At 46.6% G+C, this 17,873-nt stretch overlaps 2 protein-coding genes across 2 annotated transcripts; both read right to left on the bottom strand.

Annotated features, from left to right (window-relative positions):
* Positions 1-8,363: 8,363 nt before the first annotated feature.
* LOC101758981 (NAC domain-containing protein 48) lies at positions 8,364-9,380 on the bottom strand. Its single transcript, XM_004954749.1, has one exon. It carries the CDS (start codon positions 9,378-9,380, stop codon positions 8,364-8,366), a length of 1,017 nt encoding a protein of 338 aa, XP_004954806.1.
* Positions 9,381-11,082: 1,702 nt separating this feature from the next.
* On the bottom strand, positions 11,083-13,598 carry LOC101754766 (UV-stimulated scaffold protein A homolog). The gene is made up of 2 exons (XM_004952223.3): positions 13,287-13,598; positions 11,083-13,182 (listed from the first exon to the last, which is right to left on the bottom strand). The coding sequence occupies exons 1-2, from the start codon at positions 13,551-13,553 to the stop codon at positions 11,317-11,319; spliced, it is 2,133 nt and encodes a 710-aa protein (XP_004952280.1). The 5' UTR covers positions 13,554-13,598; the 3' UTR covers positions 11,083-11,316.
* Between the last annotated feature and the right edge of the window lie 4,275 nt (positions 13,599-17,873).

Raw genomic sequence — 17,873 nt, 5'->3', positions numbered from 1 at the left:
GGCTGCAAACGGCAACTGGGATAAAAGGGTACTTTTCGTCTCCCGCCTGGACGTACCCTTTTATCCCGGTTGCCAACTGCAACCTTATCCCGGTTGGTGGTGGAACCCGGGATAAAAGGGTAGGCTCCCAGCCCCACCTGGCGGATGCACCCTTTTGTCCCGGGTCCCGTCACAAACCGGGATAAAAGGGGGGGCCTTTTATCCCAGTTTGTAATGGCACCCGGGACAAAAGGCCCTTTAGTCCCGGGTGCCATTACGAACCGGGATAAAAGGGGGGGTTAGAAGGCATTGTACTCCCTTCTACCCCAACGCCAGTTACACTTAGCAAAAATTTTGCCAAGTCCCGCGCGTTCTGCTCCGTCGCCGCTCGTCCACCTCCCTCGCCGGCCGCCGCCTCGTCGTCCCCCATTGCCCCGGTTGTCGTCGTCCCGCCGCCGACCGCGCCCAGACATCCTCCTCCTCCATCGCCCCGGCCGGCCCGCCTCGATCCTCCTCGTCCGTCGCGCCCGGCCCCTACCTCGTCGCCGCCAGCCACCAGAGCTCCATCGCGGGCCTCGTTGCCGCCTCCATCCTCGTCACCGCCTCGTCGCCCCTCGTCGCTCCTCGAAGCCGTCCTGCGCGCCTTGGCTCCGTCGTCATCGCCTCGGCCGCCGTCCTCGCCGCACCGGCCACCGCCGTCCCGCCGACCCGGCCACCTCGTCGCCCCGGCCACCGTCGACGACCGCGCGCGAGAGGTCCGCCGCGCCGGCCGGCACTGGCGCCGGGAGGGCCCTTTTTTTAAGTTAGAAAATTAAGTTAGATTTTTAAGTTAGATTTTTGTATATGTGTTTAAGTTAGATTTTTAAGTTAGATTTTTTTTAAGTTAGATTTTTGTATATGTGTCCCCTCCGCCGTCCCGCCGCCGTGACCGCCGCCGTCACAACCTAGTACGCACCGCCCGTGATTCCGGGGAATCGTCCCCGCCTCCACCGTACCGCCGCCCTGACCACCGTCGTCACAACCTAGGCACCGCCCGTGGTTCCAGGGAACTGTCCCCGCCTCCGCCGTACCGCCGCCCTGACCGCCGCCGTCACAACCTAGGCACCGTATGTGGTTATTGCTAGAAATTCGTAAAAATTCATGTTATTGCTAGAAATTCGTAAAAATTCATGTTATTGCTAGAAATTCGTAAAAATTCATGTTATTGCTAGAAATTTGTAAAAATTCATGTTATTACTAGAAATTCGTAAAAATTCATGTTATTGCTAGAAATTCATCACAAAGTACTACTAATTTGTAGAAATTTGTATAAATATTCCGGACTTTGTAGGATTCATGTTATTTTATGATTTCATTATATACATATAAGTAAGGCAATTTCTATGACTGTCATGTATGATTCCATGTATGTTTAAATCATTAGTTGAAATGGCAGACGATGAGACCGCAAGATATATCATGGAGCAGATAATCGCAGGTGATGGTAGTGGCGACAACGTTCCACTATCATACACGGATGAAGAGGGCACCCAGGTGGACATGTTCCTCAACATGTCCGCCGATGGGAATAAAGAGCAATAGCCGCAGCAACACCTTGCCGTGGCGGAAGGTTCCGGCGAGGTATATATAACGATTCTTGTATTGTTTCACGCCACCATTACTACTACGTACTAATTAACGAATCTTGAACTGTTAGCCCTCCGGATCGACGCAAGGGCAGAATACCCGAGGTCGTATAAAGGTGATGGAAGGGAGGCTTGTCATCACGGAAGTGATAGAAGAGGGCAGGCCGGTTGCTCCCGAAAAAGTAGCAAAGAAGTACGTGAGTCAGATCGAGGCAATCGTCCGGGACAACGTGCCTATCAGCATCAGAAAATGGAAGGGCAGAAGCACTAATCCGTACGCCCTTCCGGAGACAGAAAAGAATATGTTGTGGGAAGACGTGAAGAGACATTTCACATTCCCCGAAGGATATATTGAGAAGGATGTCAAAGCGTGGACGCTTAAGAAGATGGCTACACAATTCCATACATTCAAGAAGATGCTGGATACCCACTACATTAAGAAGGGCCGAACTCCAGACTTCAACGCGTGGCCAAAGTTGAGGGACCACTGGGATGCATTTGTTGAATATAAGAGGAGTGAAGATGGTGTGAAAAAGATCATGACCAACACAACAAATGCTAGTCAGAAGGGCTACCACCATCATCTGGGGCGAGGTGGGTATGGCTCAGCAATTCCCAAGTGGAGGAAGATGGAACAAGATCTGATCAAACGGGGAATCGTACCTGCAACTATTGAATGGCCTGAATGATCAAAAAATTGGTACTACGCTCATGGAGGCTCCCTGAGCCAAGAGGATAGGACATTGATTTTTAATGACACAATACGTGAGAAGGCCGAACATCTTGTGAAGAACATTGAAAATTCTAAGGCTGGGAGGTTGAAGGTGGACCGAGAAAATGATGAGCTCACATTGGCCCTCGGTGATCCGGAGCACCCAGGACGTTGCCGAGGGTTCGGGGTGGTTCCGTGGAAGTTTGCTTTCCGAGGCGACAGCGCCTCGTATAGAAGCCGGAAGCGAAGAAAGGAACAGATCGAGGAGAGCTGGTGGCAGATGCTAGAATCTAAAGTGCAGGCACAAGAACAAAGAATGATGGATGAAATCAATCGTCGGGTGGCCCACACAGTTGCGGAGTTGGCCCAATCACGCCTCTTGAGCAGTTGTGCTTCTAATGGCGTCCCCGATGCGCAGACGCGCAGGTTACCCGTGGAGGAGCAACGGTTCCCTGTGGATGCCATCACACAACGGACCTCATGTGAGCTGCATGCACCGGTCGGCAACCTCACTATTAAGGTATACTTATACATAATATTTATGCAATCTTGTCAATTGATCCAGGCCTCGAGATCGGAGTTCAACTTGTTTACTTCTGCTATATGTACAGGTAGTGTACGGGAGTACGTTAGCAACCCTGGCGGGGCAGAGCAGTCATGGCATGAAGATTCCACCTGGCTACGCCAGCGTCCGCATAGAGAAAATAGTTGATAGCTAGTATGAAGGTCTAGAGCTCGACCTCCCGGGAGGCGACGGGGAAAAGACATTGGCAGATGCGCTTCATGGGATCATTCTATGGTGAAAATGCTACATCATTATTCCCGGCACGGAGCCATCTCCTCAGAGCTCAAGACCGCTCCCCGTAGATCCCCAGCAGCGACCTTCTCCTCATACCTCGAGACCGTCATCTCCTGCTCCAGGACCGTCCCTTCCATCTATATCAAGGTCTCAATCTCCACCACATCCTGGTGCTGGGAGCGATGACAACAATAACAACACCCCTCCCCAATCACCGTCGCCGGCACCAAGAGTGGTCCCCTTGAAGGAACTTGCACCACCACTAAAGAAGTCACGAGCACCGCCTCCCAAGCAAAGACAGAGAAAGAAGAAAACAAAGGAGCCTAAAGTGACTCGTAAGGAACGCTGGGAGGCAATGTCTCATGCGGAACAGTGGGCAGAAATCCAACGAGAGGCCAGTGAGTGGTTCAAGAAACAAGCCGAAGAAAAAAAAAGCAAGGGAGATGGAGCCACCGCCAGTAAGTCGACGAGATTTAAACTTTTTTATCAGGATGGAAGAAGGAGCCAAGAAAAGGATACCACTCTTATCAAACTATGAACGGGCTTTAGTAAAGGCTGATGAAAAGGATAAAAGGAAAGGAAAGTCATCTTCCAGCGGTCCTGTCCCCGACCTCAGCCATTTATCAAAAAAAGATGCTCAACGGGTAAAAGCAATGCCCTTGGATCAACAAGCAAATGTATTGAAGTTCATGGAAGAAACAGGTCTGGGACTTGATGAATGCATAGGGCAAGTTGAGACGTCAACTGCACCGCCCCCTGAGCCGAGATGGCCTTATGAGCTAGGCAAACCTCTAGTAAAGCCTTCATTGGTACGGAACCTATCAACAAAGATGTACGCATTCCATCAATGGTAGATGATGACATCCGCCGACTCGAGGGAGATGCTCGGCCTGAAGGTAAAACCGATAGATTTTCACGGCGAAGGGGAGAAAGTGTTGTGGCTAGACTTCAAGGATATATACGAAGTGTACCATCATGATGCCCTGGACGTCTCTCTGATCAGCGCTTGAGTTCTGTAAGTGTCCGTTTATCTCTACATGTAAATTTTGGCGTGCGTCACCGTACTAACTTCATCTTCCATTTCATGTAGGATGCTAATTCAGACATGCCGTCGAGAGGCGTACCTACATATAGGCTTCATGGATCCATCTGTAGTTAACCAACAACAGATACAATTAGCGCCGGAAAAAACCTTGGTGGAAGTATACAATTTCCTAGACAAACAAACATTCAAGGATTTCATACTACTTCCATACAACTTCAAATAAGTGTGTGTATACCGTCTACTTTCGATGTCTTTTTCCTCATCTCTACATGTTAGTTAGCTCTAATATGCATGAACATTTTACGCACGCAGCTTCCACTGGATCCTTATTATAATTGAGCCTGAAAGAAGCCACGTCACTGTCTTCGATTCGTTGAGGAAAGATCCGATGGAGTACCAAGAAGTGGAAGACATGCTAGGCTTGTAATAATTCTGGACCTTTATCTCTATGCAAAAGTTTATTTCCTAAATTTTATCCCTGTTACACTATATCATTCATTATTCTAATCCGCAGCGCATGGAAACAATTCATAAGGACACACAAAGGTCCATTCAAAGAAAAACTTACATGGAACACAGACTTCCCGGTACGTATGAAGTCTGCACATTTATTACATTGTATAACACGAATATTTCATAACTTATTTTTTTCCGCACTAAAATGCTTAAGACAGGAACCCGGGAATAATCTATGTGGCTACTACATCTGTGAGCACATGCACAGTTTTATGGGACCCAAGGGACTGAAGATGACGCCGCACAACTTTAAAGTACGTAAAATAAAACTATTACTAGTTAATTATTTTCTAGCTCCTTATATGTATTTGTTCGTGTAACATTCACAAATTTCTAAATTATAGATGTTAAATATTCAACAAGGACTCTTGAAGGAAGAAAGAGTAGCGGTAATATGTGAAGGTCTCATTGGATTTCTAATGGACGAGGTGGTAGATCCAAAAGGAGAATTTTATTACGATGGACGACAATTAGACACTCCGATCAGCAACACCACGATGGGAAGATTGTAGATAGATACTTTGATTTATTTGTATATATAATACGCGCTAATTATGATCGATTTGTACTAAGCTAATTGAATTGTGTATATGAATTGTGTATATATATAGTAATTGTATAATTACAGATCCCATTCGTTTAAATACTAGTTGATTTCGTTCTAAATAAATCTCAACTACTAAAGGTTAACAAAAGGGCCGCGGTACTACGTACGTGATGCATGCATGAAAAATTCAGGCGCCAGGCAGTGCCATGCAGGCGCCATTTAGTCCCGGTTGGAATCCAATCGGGACTAAAGGCTAACCCTTTACTCCCGGTTGGGAAATCCAACCGGGACTAAAGGGGCACCCTTTAGTCCCGGTCGCTTTTACCAACCGGGACTAAAGGGCCTGTCCCGCGCCTGGCTGGCAGGCCCTTTAGTCCCGGTTGGTGACAGCTACCGGGACTAAAGGGGACCTTTACTCCCGGTTAAAAGACCTGGGACTAAAGACCCTCCTTTTGTCCCGGTTGGTTTATCCCAAATGGATTTTTGAGAGACATGCACCCTACTAACCGGGACTAAAGGTCAATTCTCTACTAGTGCCTAACACACCGTCAGAGCTCGCCAGCGCGGCCTTTGACGAGGCCTGCGTATCGGGCACATCGGTGATGTCCATCTTGAATTGCCTGGACGGCCGCCTCCTCGTCAGACTCTACAGCCCAGGCCGCAGAGACGCCGTGCTCAGCCCACTGCACCAGGCAGAGCCGCCGTCATCCTCCCGCCGCCGCCGTCCACGAATACCTTCGACGGCACGACATGGCTCAACAGGTGCTTGCCTGATGGTGGCGTAGCCGCCTGCGCCGTCTGGTGTTACTGGGAGCAGAATAAGTGGATCATGCAGATACACGAGCTACAAGATGATGGTGCTTGGCACAACCTCGCCTCGCCACCGGTACAGCTCCCGGCGGCCTGTCACACTCACCTTATTCACATTCTTCCCATGGACGGCAAGATCTTTTTGGTTTCCTCGGCGAGTAACGTCGCCGCATTGCGCTCGGCCTCCTCAGCGCCATCATATATGCAAACCATTGCATTCCCGGATGTGCTGGAGTTAACTGGAGCTGGAATAAACTACACGCTGACACCAATGGTAAACCGTTCCAATGCCACGTTTTGTATGATCCACGTAAAAGATCTTCAGATTCACATTTGGCTCCACAATCTGGATGGCGGCAAATGGATGCTAGAGGAAACCATCTGCTTGCGCACGATTTGTGCTAATTCTGGGGTGACGATTTCAGTTGCTCAGGATGGGCTTACTACCACCGGTGGTGCTGTTAAACTTCATGGAATTGAACACGGTGCCAAGTCTGCGTTCATACAGGTGGGTGATGATGTCCTCTACGTCCACACGAAGAGCAGAGTCGTGGAGAAAGTGTATAGCATAATACCAGGTGATGGATACTTGATTAACCTTGTTCCCTTTATGATGATCCAGTCTCCTGTCTTCCCCGCGAGTAAGGAAATCAGTGATTGAATGGAATGATCCTGTAAGGATTGCCTGGATGTAGAATAACCTCTGGTTTATTTAAACTTTCAAATGTTTTGCAAGGCGCCTTATGCTAGACTCTAGTTTCACGTATCATGATTCTGCATAATGATTCCTCTTTTTTCCTGAAATTGCATTGTGATTCCTTGTTTCTGGTTATGAATGTAGTTTTTCCATGATTGTTTGATTGATACGCGAACAAACACAATATATATTTCTTCATGTGCTTTAGTAGCTGCTTCATAACTTCTGATTAATGTGTTTGTTGACATAACTGAAGTAGTAAGGCTATTCCCAATGGGAGTTTCATTCTCATTTAATAATTCGACACATGAGCAATTCTGATGACATGGCATGTTAAATATGAAGAGAGAGAGGGAAGGAGTTTCATCAGGATGAAATTCAGTATATATTGTTTCCAAGACTACGAAACCTGATGAAACTAGAATTGAGGATTAGAGAGTTTCATCTCATCTCATCCACATCCAATCACATGCCTCGCAATTACATGGTATGTCTAGCCTATGAAACCGCGAAATGAAACTCTGCATTGAGAGACCTCTTGTTTTTTTCATCTACTCAAATCTCTTTTGATGGCATATCACTTTTGGAAACCGTGATATAAAACTTCACATTGGGAATAGCCTAATAAGTTGGTGAATGGTTTGCCTTTTTCATTTTTATTGCCAGTAGTGAACTGTAATTTGCTAGGATTAGCCGACGTGGTCGTATAGCTGGAGATAGGCCAGGATGAATTTTGGCGGGTGGAAGAGGAACGTTCAGTTTTGTAGACTAGACGAGCAAGAAGCTGATCATGTTGGCGAAATTGATTCCACACTGATCATTGTATCCCCAAGATGAGAAAAAGCTTCATTACCTTAGTCCGATCACGTACGGCGTTGTCCAAACATTCACTACCACCGTCTCTTTAATTGTTACTAGAGTTATCTGATTGCAGCTGTTTTATGGGTCCATCATTAGATGTGCTCTGAAAACTTTCCTTTTGTAAACATGAGATCCTTTACTGTAACTTTGATGTACAATTTTACACTAACAAACTTGAGAGGCTTAAACCTTACATATACATAGATAGACAATAAGGTTATATACGTATGAGCACGTGCCAAAGCTGGTTACAAAAGCTTGGTTCTAACTTTTCACCAGAAAAACAAAGAACAATGGTATCAACTGTTCCATTCACATCATGCAGTGTGCAAGCTGCTTACATCCAACACGGAACGAAAACACTACCGGAATGTCCAAGTTTGCCGTGTGTCCACGGCGAAGCCAAAAAACACTCGTCAAAGCCTTTGCCGAGTGTTACACTCAGCAAACAGTATACACAGTGTTGACAAAAGTTTCTTTACCGAGTGTTTTTTATCGGACACTCGGCAAAGACTTTGCCGAGTGCTAAAACCAATGCCGAGAGGAAAGATGGTCATGGCGCGTTTGCCGAGTGTCTAACGGCATAGGAACTCGGCAAATATGCCTTGTTTGCCAAGTGTCTGGGTCAGGACACTCGGCAAACATGACTCGTTTGCCTAGTGTTTTTCCGTAGATAGTGGGCAAACAAGGCCTCTTTGCTGAGTGTCGCAGCCCAGACACTCAGCAAACGCTAGAGTTCTTGCCCAGAAAGTAGTAGTTGTCAGTCAATCTCCTAGTAGAACTGGACGCCTCCCCAATTAACGAAGGCCGGTTGCGCTCCGGCGTCCATGTCGCCGAAGCCTGACGCGCCACCGAATCCATCGAGAGTAATCCCCATCGGTGCCACGAACTCCTGTTGGCCCTCGTCTCCTCCACACAGATACTGGTGCTCTAACTCTGCCATGCCGGCGCTTTCCTGAACCATCGGCATCATGACGTGCTCGGGCACTAGCTGCTCTGTTGCTGCATCGGCGGCCGACGCTGCCAAAGGAATTCCCTGCAAGTCATCGCGGCAAAGTTCAGGAACCCACTCCGAGATGCCTTCGCCGGTAAAAGCAGCCTGCGGCGCGGGTCCTGAAGTGCACCCGACGCCGGAGTCTTGATCGGCCGTCGTCGTCGTCGATCCAGCAGAACCAGAACTCGACGAACCACCGGCGGTGGCGGTGGCGGCGACGCGCGCACGCTTCATCATCGGCGCGGATTCGCTCTGGCCGTCGACGGCGCTGCCCGGCATGCGCTTGCGGTTCTTGCCGTGCCCGGTGAAGGACACGTGGCAGATCTTGACGGACGGGAAGGACGAGTCGGTGAGGACGTACTCGTGCATCACCCACCCCACGCTGCCGCCGCGGCCCATGTGCAGGTTGAGGTTATGCATACTCCAGTGTACCTTCTCGCCGGCGGTGACGCGCTTGTCGTCGGGGACATGGCGCTTCTGCGACACCCACTTCCCGCCGCCGCCGCAGCCGCGCTCCTGGCGCGCACCGGGCTTCCTCGCCTCGCCGTCAGCGCTGCCGCGCACGAAGAAGTAGGCCTCATCGTCACCGCCGCGGCCGTGGCGCTCGAGGAGGTCCCAGGGCAGCGTGATGCCCGCCGCGTCGTCGTCGATGATGGTGACGCTGGGGAACGGGGCCGGCTCGCCGCGGGCGCGTGGGAGGAGGTAGAACTCGACGAGCTCGTCGTCGTCGGGGCGGAATTGGACGCCCGGCGGGAGCCCAAGGATCTCCGGCACCGACGATGACATGGATGACATGGTGCGGTGGTTTCTGCTTGTTCTTGGAGCGAGAGAACGATCGGAGGGGACAGGAATAATCTAGCGAGTGCTAGTGGCTGCGCTTTGATCACGATGGGAAGATGGAGGGAAGAGAAGGCACTGTGTGGTTTTTTTATCTTGCCGATGCCCTGCCATGCGGTCGGTTTGACTCGTCTCCGGGTTTTCGACTTCCGAGCCGGTCGATGAAACATAGCCGGAAACGGAAACTAGACACCGTTCCGTTTGTGTCCGATCGTCAGCGGCTTCGCGCTCGGAAAAAGCGCAACGGACTCCGAAACCTCCCGATCGGATTGCCGCCCTCACCAGAACCCGAGCGGCCAGCAAAATCATCCAACCGCATCTGCCTGCGGATCCGCCACCCGGCGGCAGCGTGTTGGCCGGCGGATAGGGTCGATGACAGGCGGCTGACTGGCTGAGAGATTCCTCACAGTCACGGCGAGGACGATGACATGGAAAGGAATGAACGAGCGCCGTGGTGGCACGGTGCGGTGCGGCCATGCCGCCTTAGAAGCAACGCCATAGCGTGCAGGTGACCGCCGGCACATTAACCATCGCCTGCCGCGGCCGTAGCTCACAAGGTAGGCGTTCGTTTAGGATCCGGTGAGGGGCAGAGCCGCTGAGGCGTGCAGCGCGTATGGAGCATAAGATACCGGGGAGCTGGTTGCGTTTGCTTGATTGCTGTGTTTGTGGCTGCAGAACTTATGAACCTTGAAGATCAAGCAGATGTGTGGAAAACAAGAAAGGTACCTGGCTAATCTATCAGTTCTTGACTTCTGGTGTGCTCTGTACAAAGTACAAACACGTACAATTTCCACCGATCGATTGCTATATGTTTTCCTTTCGAGTGCTGTGTACAATCAGTTCGGCAGATTATGGTTACCCACCTCTTAAATTTTGTAGGTTGGTTAGGTATGGAATAATTTGGTTCAGATCCCTACCTATGCTGCGCCTCCAGTTTTGTGTTCTTCCTGGTATGTCGGTATCGCACTTTGTACCAAGCTACATGCTACCCAAGCATCCTGATTTGCACAAATTCCTAAATTTGTGGATATGAAAACATGTAGTTCAGCTATGACTATGAGAATCAGATCATGTGCAACTGTACTGCAATGGTACGTGAAACTTTGCTGCCATCAAATGGACTTCAAACCATGATTTGCGCATATGCCAATCTAAGCCATGCTGCTGCTGCTTCTAATGCTCTTGGATTATCTCCACTTTTAAGATAACCATTCTTAATCAAGTTCTGTCACTTTTTTCTGTACGTAGAAAAATAGACGAAATAAAAAAAAATCCATGTCAAGGAGAAGGATAGCAACGCAAAAGTAGCTCACTAGAAGCATCATTCACATTGGTTCAACTAGGTAGTGCTCTTCTGCTTATACAAATTCCCTTGTGATTCATTTATCCTGTTAGAAGAATGGTGAAATGGTGAAGAAGCTAGCAACAACTGATAAAACTGGAGCTGAAACGAATCAAAATCGACAGAAGGGGTCCGACACAACGGTAATTCAGTTGTTGACTTTTCGTGCATTGCAAACATTACTTGGACAGCAAAGGTGAAAAAAGGCATTACCAACATAAGCAACATAAAGCGTAGTTTTGTCAGATTCCAAAGCATCACTGTAAGGGATGCTGATACATCATGACACGGCAGTTCCTCAAAAAGGTTCACTTTGAATGGAACAACGATACGAGAGTGCACAGTCAAAACTTAACATTAGAAGAAATGTACAAGGAACTTATTTGGTCAACTGTACAAGAACTGAATATCGGAAAATGAACCCATAGTTTTCGCTGATCTAGGTAGCTACACATATCGTATTATTTGCTGACAATTGTACACTAATACCCAACATTGATTTCATTCATATCATTTTTATCCATCTATACAAGAACAACTCAGCTGCTTCTGTTACCACTGGTTTGGAAATGCTTCCCTGTAGCTCATATCTTCATCATGAGAAGCCTCTCTTATTGTCGCATCTGTGGCTCGAGTGTTCAGAAGCCTCTCTGCAATTCTATCCTTGCTGGTAACTTTCTTCTTCAGCATTGATGCCAGCGTTGGTGCTTTTGCCTTACCTCGGCGACCCCGTCGACCCCATGATTCTGGAGGCTGCTCATAGGCTGCTGCAGAGTAGGAAGTTGAAGCAATAGCTGCCTCCCGCAGAACGTCTTCATTGTGCTGACGGATTCTCTGGCGTTGTGCTCTTTCCCGGGCCTTATGATCCATATCTCTTTTCCGGACATTTTTAATTGCCTGTCTTGCCAGCTCTACAGTAACGTTACCTAGATCATGAGTTCCAGCAATATTTCCATAGTCATTACTTATGTCTGTCATTCTTGAAGAAGAGGCCTCCTCCATATAATCACCATCTCTGTTTCCATTCAGCTCATTTGAGTTTCCTCTTATGTCACAGTGCTCAACAGGATCTACTTCAGCACCAAAACTACCGCTGTGCTGCTCAAATGGATTTCCTTCAGCATCACGTGGGACAATTGGTCCATGAAAAGGACAGACCTTAAGATCCCTTCTCTGGCAAAGCCCTCCTTTCTTTAGTGGGGCATGACATGGTAGGATCTCAACTGGGGCTTCTCTATAAACTGAGCTATGAACATTCAACTCTGCAATTTTTGCTGCAGGTATAACGGCATCATTATCCACCCTTCCCCAATGACTCTCGAGCTCAAGCCCTCTCTGGTTTACATGTGCATCCCCGCTGGAGCCCCAACGATCCAAGACAGAGCTCCATGGCACCACAGGGGCTTCAGCAAAGAGCTTTGATTTCTCTGGGTCAAGATTCCTAGTTCCATTACCAGCAACTGGCGCCTTGCCAATATCAGATTTCACTCCACCCACCACCTTCTTTCCCTTTCCGGTGTCCCGGCTGGTGCTTGCAACATCTACACTGCTCTGGACTTTGGCAGGACTAGGGGCCTCTATGTTTCCCTCCACCCAAAACTCATCATCCTCTTCCTCTTGGTCACCCTTCCTCCTACGAACATTGTCAAGGTCGAGTCCAAGCTCACTGCACCGATCTCTCACTGCCCGTATCTCATTCTTAACATCAATGAACTCCTTCAGTGCAGAATCTCTGAACCGGTTATCTTGAAGATTGACCCTTACAAGAACAGATATCCACTCCTGGACAGTTACCAGATGCTTTGACACAAGCAGCCGGTACGCTTCCCTCAGGGCATCAAAAACTGCTTCGTTCTCCTGAGTCTCAGGCAACCACTCCCCAGCCATCAATGAAGCCATTCTAATACTCCGCATTGACAGGGATGCAATCTCCTGCTCTGCATCATCATCATCATTCACATAGCCCTCAAATTTTTCATATTCAGCACGGATGATCTCCAACCCATTGCGAATCTCATCCATCGTGGACCGGATTTCAGCCTTGATTGAAGCGAGGCTTTGACGCAATTGCTCAACCTTGGCGGTCAGGATCTCCTGCGTGCGTGCCTCGCGGGCTGCTCGAGCCTCAACGGTGGCCCGTAGGCCCGGGAACTGGACGCGGGCGGACACCTTGAGGTACTCGACGGCCAGGCGGAGCTGGCGGTAGTGCGCGCCGAAGAGGTGGTGCCAGCGCTCGAGTGCTTGGACGGCGGCCTTCCGGAGGAGCCCCGCCGAGGCGGCCGGCGGCGGGAGCGGGTGCGCCCGACGGAACCCTACGGCGAGCGGGAGGAAGCCGTCGAGCGCGTCGGTCAGGAGGGAGCGGAAGAGCTTGGAGCGCATGAAGAGCTCGTCGGCGACGCTGAAGGCAAGAAGCCGCACCTGCGCGGGATGGGGAATCAGCGCGTTAGGGTTGGGGAGAATTGGGGGCAGATTGGTACGGGGGGAGAGATTTGAGAGAGAGATGGGGGAGAAGGCTTACGCACGTGGGAGTGGGGCTTGGACATGAGGGAGAGGAGGAGGTGGAAGGCGTCGCGGATGGCGCCGTCGGAGGCGCGGCCCGAGGACTTGATGGCGCGGAGGAGGACCGGGTCGACGGCGGGCGCGGTGGTGGAGGTGGCGCGCTCGATGAGGGACGCCATGGAGGACTCCGCCGCCGCGGCAGCGGAGGAGGAGGGGTTCGAGCCCATCTCTGCTTCGGCCGCCGGAGTGCGGTGGCCGGCGAAGGAGGAGGAGACTGTCGATCGCGGCATGGCGGCGATTCGCGGGGACAGGAGGGATCGTGCGGTGGATGCGACTCGTGGGCGGCGGTGGAGCCGTGATGTTGGACCGGGTTTTCATCTCGCTGGAGTGTGGGCCCGAACCAGCCTTTTGTCGGTTCAGTCGAAGAAGTTAGCTACTCTGTTCCAACAACCCGACTAAGGGGGCGATTGGTTACAGCTGGTTATTTTTAGCAGACGTGACCTCAAATATTTAGATATTAATTAGAAGTATTAAATGTATGATATTTATAAAATCCATTATACAGATGGAGACTAAACGGTGAGATGAATCTATTAAGTCTAATTAGTCTATGATTTGACAATATGCTGCTACAGTAAACATTTGCTAATTATGAATTAATTAGGCTTAATAGATTTGTCTTGCCGTTTAGCCTCATCTGTGCAATTAGTTATAATTAACTCATATTTAGTCCTCCTAATTAGCCTCCGAATATTTAATGTGACAGGAATTAAACTTTAGCTCGAGGAACCAAACGCCTCCTAAGGCTACGTTTGTTTCACATTATAATCCATGTAGATTATATATTCTAGATTATGGGTTACGAGTACTATGATAAAAAGAATATTTAAGGACTACCACGGGATCACAAATAATCTCAAATAAATTATTATTGGGTAGCTTACTTCAGATTATTTGTGGTCTTCAAGTGGTCTCTATTATCTATGATCATAATCCAGCTTATATAATCTTGGGACAAACAAATAGGGCCTAAGAAAATGTAAGGACCAATTCAACCGTAAATAAATATCTCACCTTAAATTAACTACTCCCTCCATTTTAAAATGTAGGTTGTTTTGGTTTTTCTAGTATATAGATTCGGCTATGTATCTAGACATAATCCTATATTTAGGAGCATAGAAAAATCTTTGTATCTAAAAAAGTTAAAACGATCTATATTTTGGAATAAAGTGAGTATAAATAAATATATGTAGCCTATTCAAAATGTTGTATCAGAGTCGTCGAATCGGTTATAAGAAAATATTGAAGCGTATATCACATGTGGAAAAGTTCCAAGTGAGGTGGGAGGAGCACGTCAAAAATAAATATCTATTACCGTACAATGTTGAGTTAGCATATTTGGAACGTTGACATAGGATTTACGAATTGTTGAATCAAGTGTAAGATATTCGTGGAAAAAGATTGATGGGTTGCAATGGTTATACTAGGTGGGCTTAACGGGTTTTAAAGTCATATGTTTAACTAGCTTCCGCAAGCAACATAGGAGCCTTGAGCATTTCAGCCCTGATCCAACCAGGCCCGCGGGTCCAATCCAAGCTGGCTAGATTTTAGTCTACCCATGCATCTATGTGAAAACAATGTCTGAAATATCAGGCCGATTCAAATCCAGATAATTTATTTTATTTACTTTTTAAAAATGTAAAGCTCGAGCCAATTCAACAACGTCCATGGAATAATCGTAGGCAACTAGACATAACATTTAGCTAAAATGAATTGAGCTTTTCCTTCGACCCAACCTAACCCACAAAATACTTAGGTCTACTTCTAAGAAACCTACTGAGTAGAGAACAAAAGGGAAGGGAGTCTGAGTTTACTTGCCCGCGCTCCAACTCAATCATGTATTTGTTCTTTATCTATTTTTGTTTTGGGTCCTTTTGTCAAAAACATATAGTATATGCATTTTTCCTTAGTTAATATCTTTTATGAAGGGAAATAGTTGTATCAAATGAGCTATAAGATGCCAAGTTTATCATTCAATATGGTTATATGTGTGGGATCTTATTCCGACACGATGTATAACATGCCCCAATGTTAAAATTGGTAACGTAATTGCAACGTCGAGGCTATGTAATGTACTTTACTATCACGGAAGTGTATGAACGTTGAGGGCTCAGAGCTTTTGTTAATGTTCTAATGGTATAGAACAGACATCCGAAATCTTAAAAAAAAATCGGACGCTCCGACATATGTTGGAATAGTTAAGTATCGTTGTTGCAATTATTATTTCTGCATGTTTCACAGTGAATGTTGCACGAAACATAGTGTTTATGTTGCGACGGGAATTTTCTATCCCAGAGTTGAACGACGTAGTCATTTTTACATATTATTTTTCATATTGCAAACAGTGACAACTGATATTGCACTAGGTAATTTTTAATATTTCATCGGAGCGTTCGATGGGAAATTTTCCATCGGACGTCCGGTTGCCGTTTAATCTTTGGTCCAAGGGCGAGCTATTGAGAAATGGTCTCTTAGATTTTATGCAACATGGATTTAAACCTACCTTATTAGCAAATCTGCCGATGTTCAGAAATGACAGACCGTATTTGAAAGGGGGAAATGTCTTTCAGAGTAGATTTTTATTCTCAATTTCTCTTGAAATATAATATCAATTGCTAAATACTCAATATCATCTGAAAATGACTTTGAGTATAAATATATTGATGCAAATTGTACGCACTGAATGTGCTTATAATTTAACTAATTATTGATGAAACTTTGTAATGTTTACTTTTTCCTTATCAAAATATGACTATCATTTCTGAACAGAGGAAGTAGTAACATGTGGGCCTCTGACCTTGTGTAATGTAACTATCCTTTTTATTTATAAATGAAAAAAATAGTAAGGGCATCTCCTGCTTTTCACCTCAAAAAAGATGGTAATGAGAGAGGAAATAAAGAAAATGCGATAGCTAGACACCACATATCATACTAGTTGCCTTCTGTGTAAAGTTTAGATAATTTGGTATAGGCCCCCTTGGCTGAGTTTTTAGCAGCTTCGGCTTCTCCCAGCAAGTACTGCCACTGTAGCGATCACTGTGAACCGGGATCCGGTGAATCCACTATTTTGGTTCCCACCGGCTCCTGGGAGCCGTTTGCTACAGTTCTCCTCCGACATGATACGGTGATAGGAGGGAGCGGGAGCTGTTGAGAGCTATGCCAAAGGGGCTCATAGTTTAAAGATCATGAGAGGTTTCTAGCCAACTGATTTTGCGATGGTTTGAGTGAAAAACGATTTTGCTAAGGATGAGCCTTCTCTGCAGTCCTGTAGAGGACCACTTTCCCTAAGTAAGGTCCCATTCTGTAGGGATTTTAGATTGTGTATCTCATTATGAACAAGTGAATTCCTACTAAAACGATGTTTTGGCAAGTGATTCAAATTAGAAACCAAATAAACGTTTATATTTTTCACACTACGAGGGAGGCAAAATGTGGTCTAACTGATTATGATGGGCATCCTTCACATTTCGATCATCATCCTCTCTTCAGAATAAGAAACTAGCCAAGTAACTTTATCACAAAAGGTGATTCTGCTTCATTCATAAAAAAATATTTTCACGTCTAGAAAAATCTGAAACTACCAAATAGGACTGCAACAACACAAAATGATGCGAGTTTACTAATAACAAAAAAAAAGTATTGAAAATTTTCGTGTGGTTTTTTCAAGCATGTGGAACTATCAAGAATGTATAAATATTTGTTTTCCTATAATAACAAAAGGGCATGTTCCTTCGCAAAGTTAGGATATTGTACACAATGTAAATATTCTGTTAAAAAGTTTGATTCTAATGCAAAATGGTTAATATGTAGAATCCGAATAAGTAATTGCGGAGATTCGTGCTGTAACGTCCACTTTGCTTTTTTTCTTTTGAAAGAGATCACTCTGCTTATATTGAAAGCAATAAAGTTTCGAGTACAAATGTAACTGGGGACACCAGTTTTAGAAAAAAACTTAACAAAAAGAAACCGAAGCGCTAGACAGTTGCAGTTCAAATAAATATATATGCCTACAGAACGGGGCTTGGAGCGTAGGATTTCAGCCAATTTTTCATCTTCTCCACTAGCTCGAAATTCTTGCTTGGTCATCAGATTTCAACAGCACTCGCTATGTCTACACAAAAGAGATGCAAGAGTATATGATATCCAGGGGATTAGTAGGAAATTAGTAGGAAAACTCCTCTGTGGCCATCTTGGCCACGCAAGACCTGCATACGAGAATAAACTAAAGGGGTGTTTGGGAACACATGCTAAACTTTAGCACCTGTCACATTGGATGTTTGGATGCTAATTAGGAGTATTAAATATAGACTAGTTATAAAACTAATTGCACAGATGGAGTCTAATTCGCGAGATGAATCTATTAAGCCTAATTAGCACATGATTTGACAATGTGGTGCTGCAGTAACCATTTGCTAATGATGGATTAATTAGGCTTAATAGATTCGTCTCGCGAATTAGCACAGGGGTTCTACAATTAGTTTTATAATTAGCTCATGTTTAGTCCTCCTAATTAGCATTCGAACATCCAATGTGACATTGCTAAAGTTTAG

Source organism: Setaria italica, chromosome I, assembly GCF_000263155.2.
Source record: "Setaria italica strain Yugu1 chromosome I, Setaria_italica_v2.0, whole genome shotgun sequence".
Classification (NCBI taxonomy): Eukaryota; Viridiplantae; Streptophyta; class Magnoliopsida; order Poales; family Poaceae; genus Setaria; species Setaria italica.
The sequence above is the reverse complement of the archived record's forward strand: the minus strand, read 5'-3'. Positions and strand labels throughout refer to the sequence as shown.